The following is a 411-nucleotide window of genomic DNA, read 5'->3' as shown; positions in this document are numbered from 1 at the left end:
GCTTGGGGCTGGAGTGGATGTGGTTGATGAGGAAGCACAGCCGCATCACCTCGTCGAAGCTGCACCTGTCCGTCACCGAGTAGACCACGGCGAAGCCGTCACCCCACTTGATCTTCTCCTCTATCTGCAGGGAATCCTCCTCCTGCCGGGACAGACAAGCTCGTGTCAACACCAGGAGCCCCAACATCTCCTAAGTACAGACACCGCTGCTTCCAACCTAGAGAACCTCCCAAGGGGGGCCCGTCACCACCTCCCTGAAGGTTTTTGGCCCCGGGCTTGCACTCAGCAGTGACATGCCAAGGCACGCAGGGAGCCCCGGGCGGGAATTTGATGGGCTGGGCAAGAAGGTGGATGGAGACACCAGTCGGCCCCATCCTGGTGGAGATGGGGGGAGAGTCGGGGGTGCTAAGG

General features: G+C 61.3%; 1 protein-coding gene across 1 annotated transcript in view; it reads right to left on the bottom strand.

Moving 5' to 3' along the window:
• Positions 1 to 4: 4 nt before the first annotated feature.
• Positions 5 to 411, bottom strand: part of LOC104275812 (ras-related and estrogen-regulated growth inhibitor-like) — a gene marked incomplete at both ends in the record, with an annotated part of 1,369 nt that continues 962 nt past the window's right edge. The window contains one exon of the mRNA XM_009871868.1: positions 5 to 142. Coding sequence (XP_009870170.1) covers positions 5 to 142 — 138 coding nt within the window. The remainder of the gene's footprint in view (positions 143 to 411) is intronic.

This window comes from Apaloderma vittatum, unplaced genomic scaffold (assembly GCF_000703405.1).
Source record: "Apaloderma vittatum isolate BGI_N311 unplaced genomic scaffold, ASM70340v1 scaffold29496, whole genome shotgun sequence".
Lineage (NCBI taxonomy): Eukaryota > Metazoa > Chordata > Aves > Trogoniformes > Trogonidae > Apaloderma > Apaloderma vittatum.
Note: the sequence above shows the minus strand (reverse complement) of the source record. Positions and strands in the feature narration are given on the sequence as shown.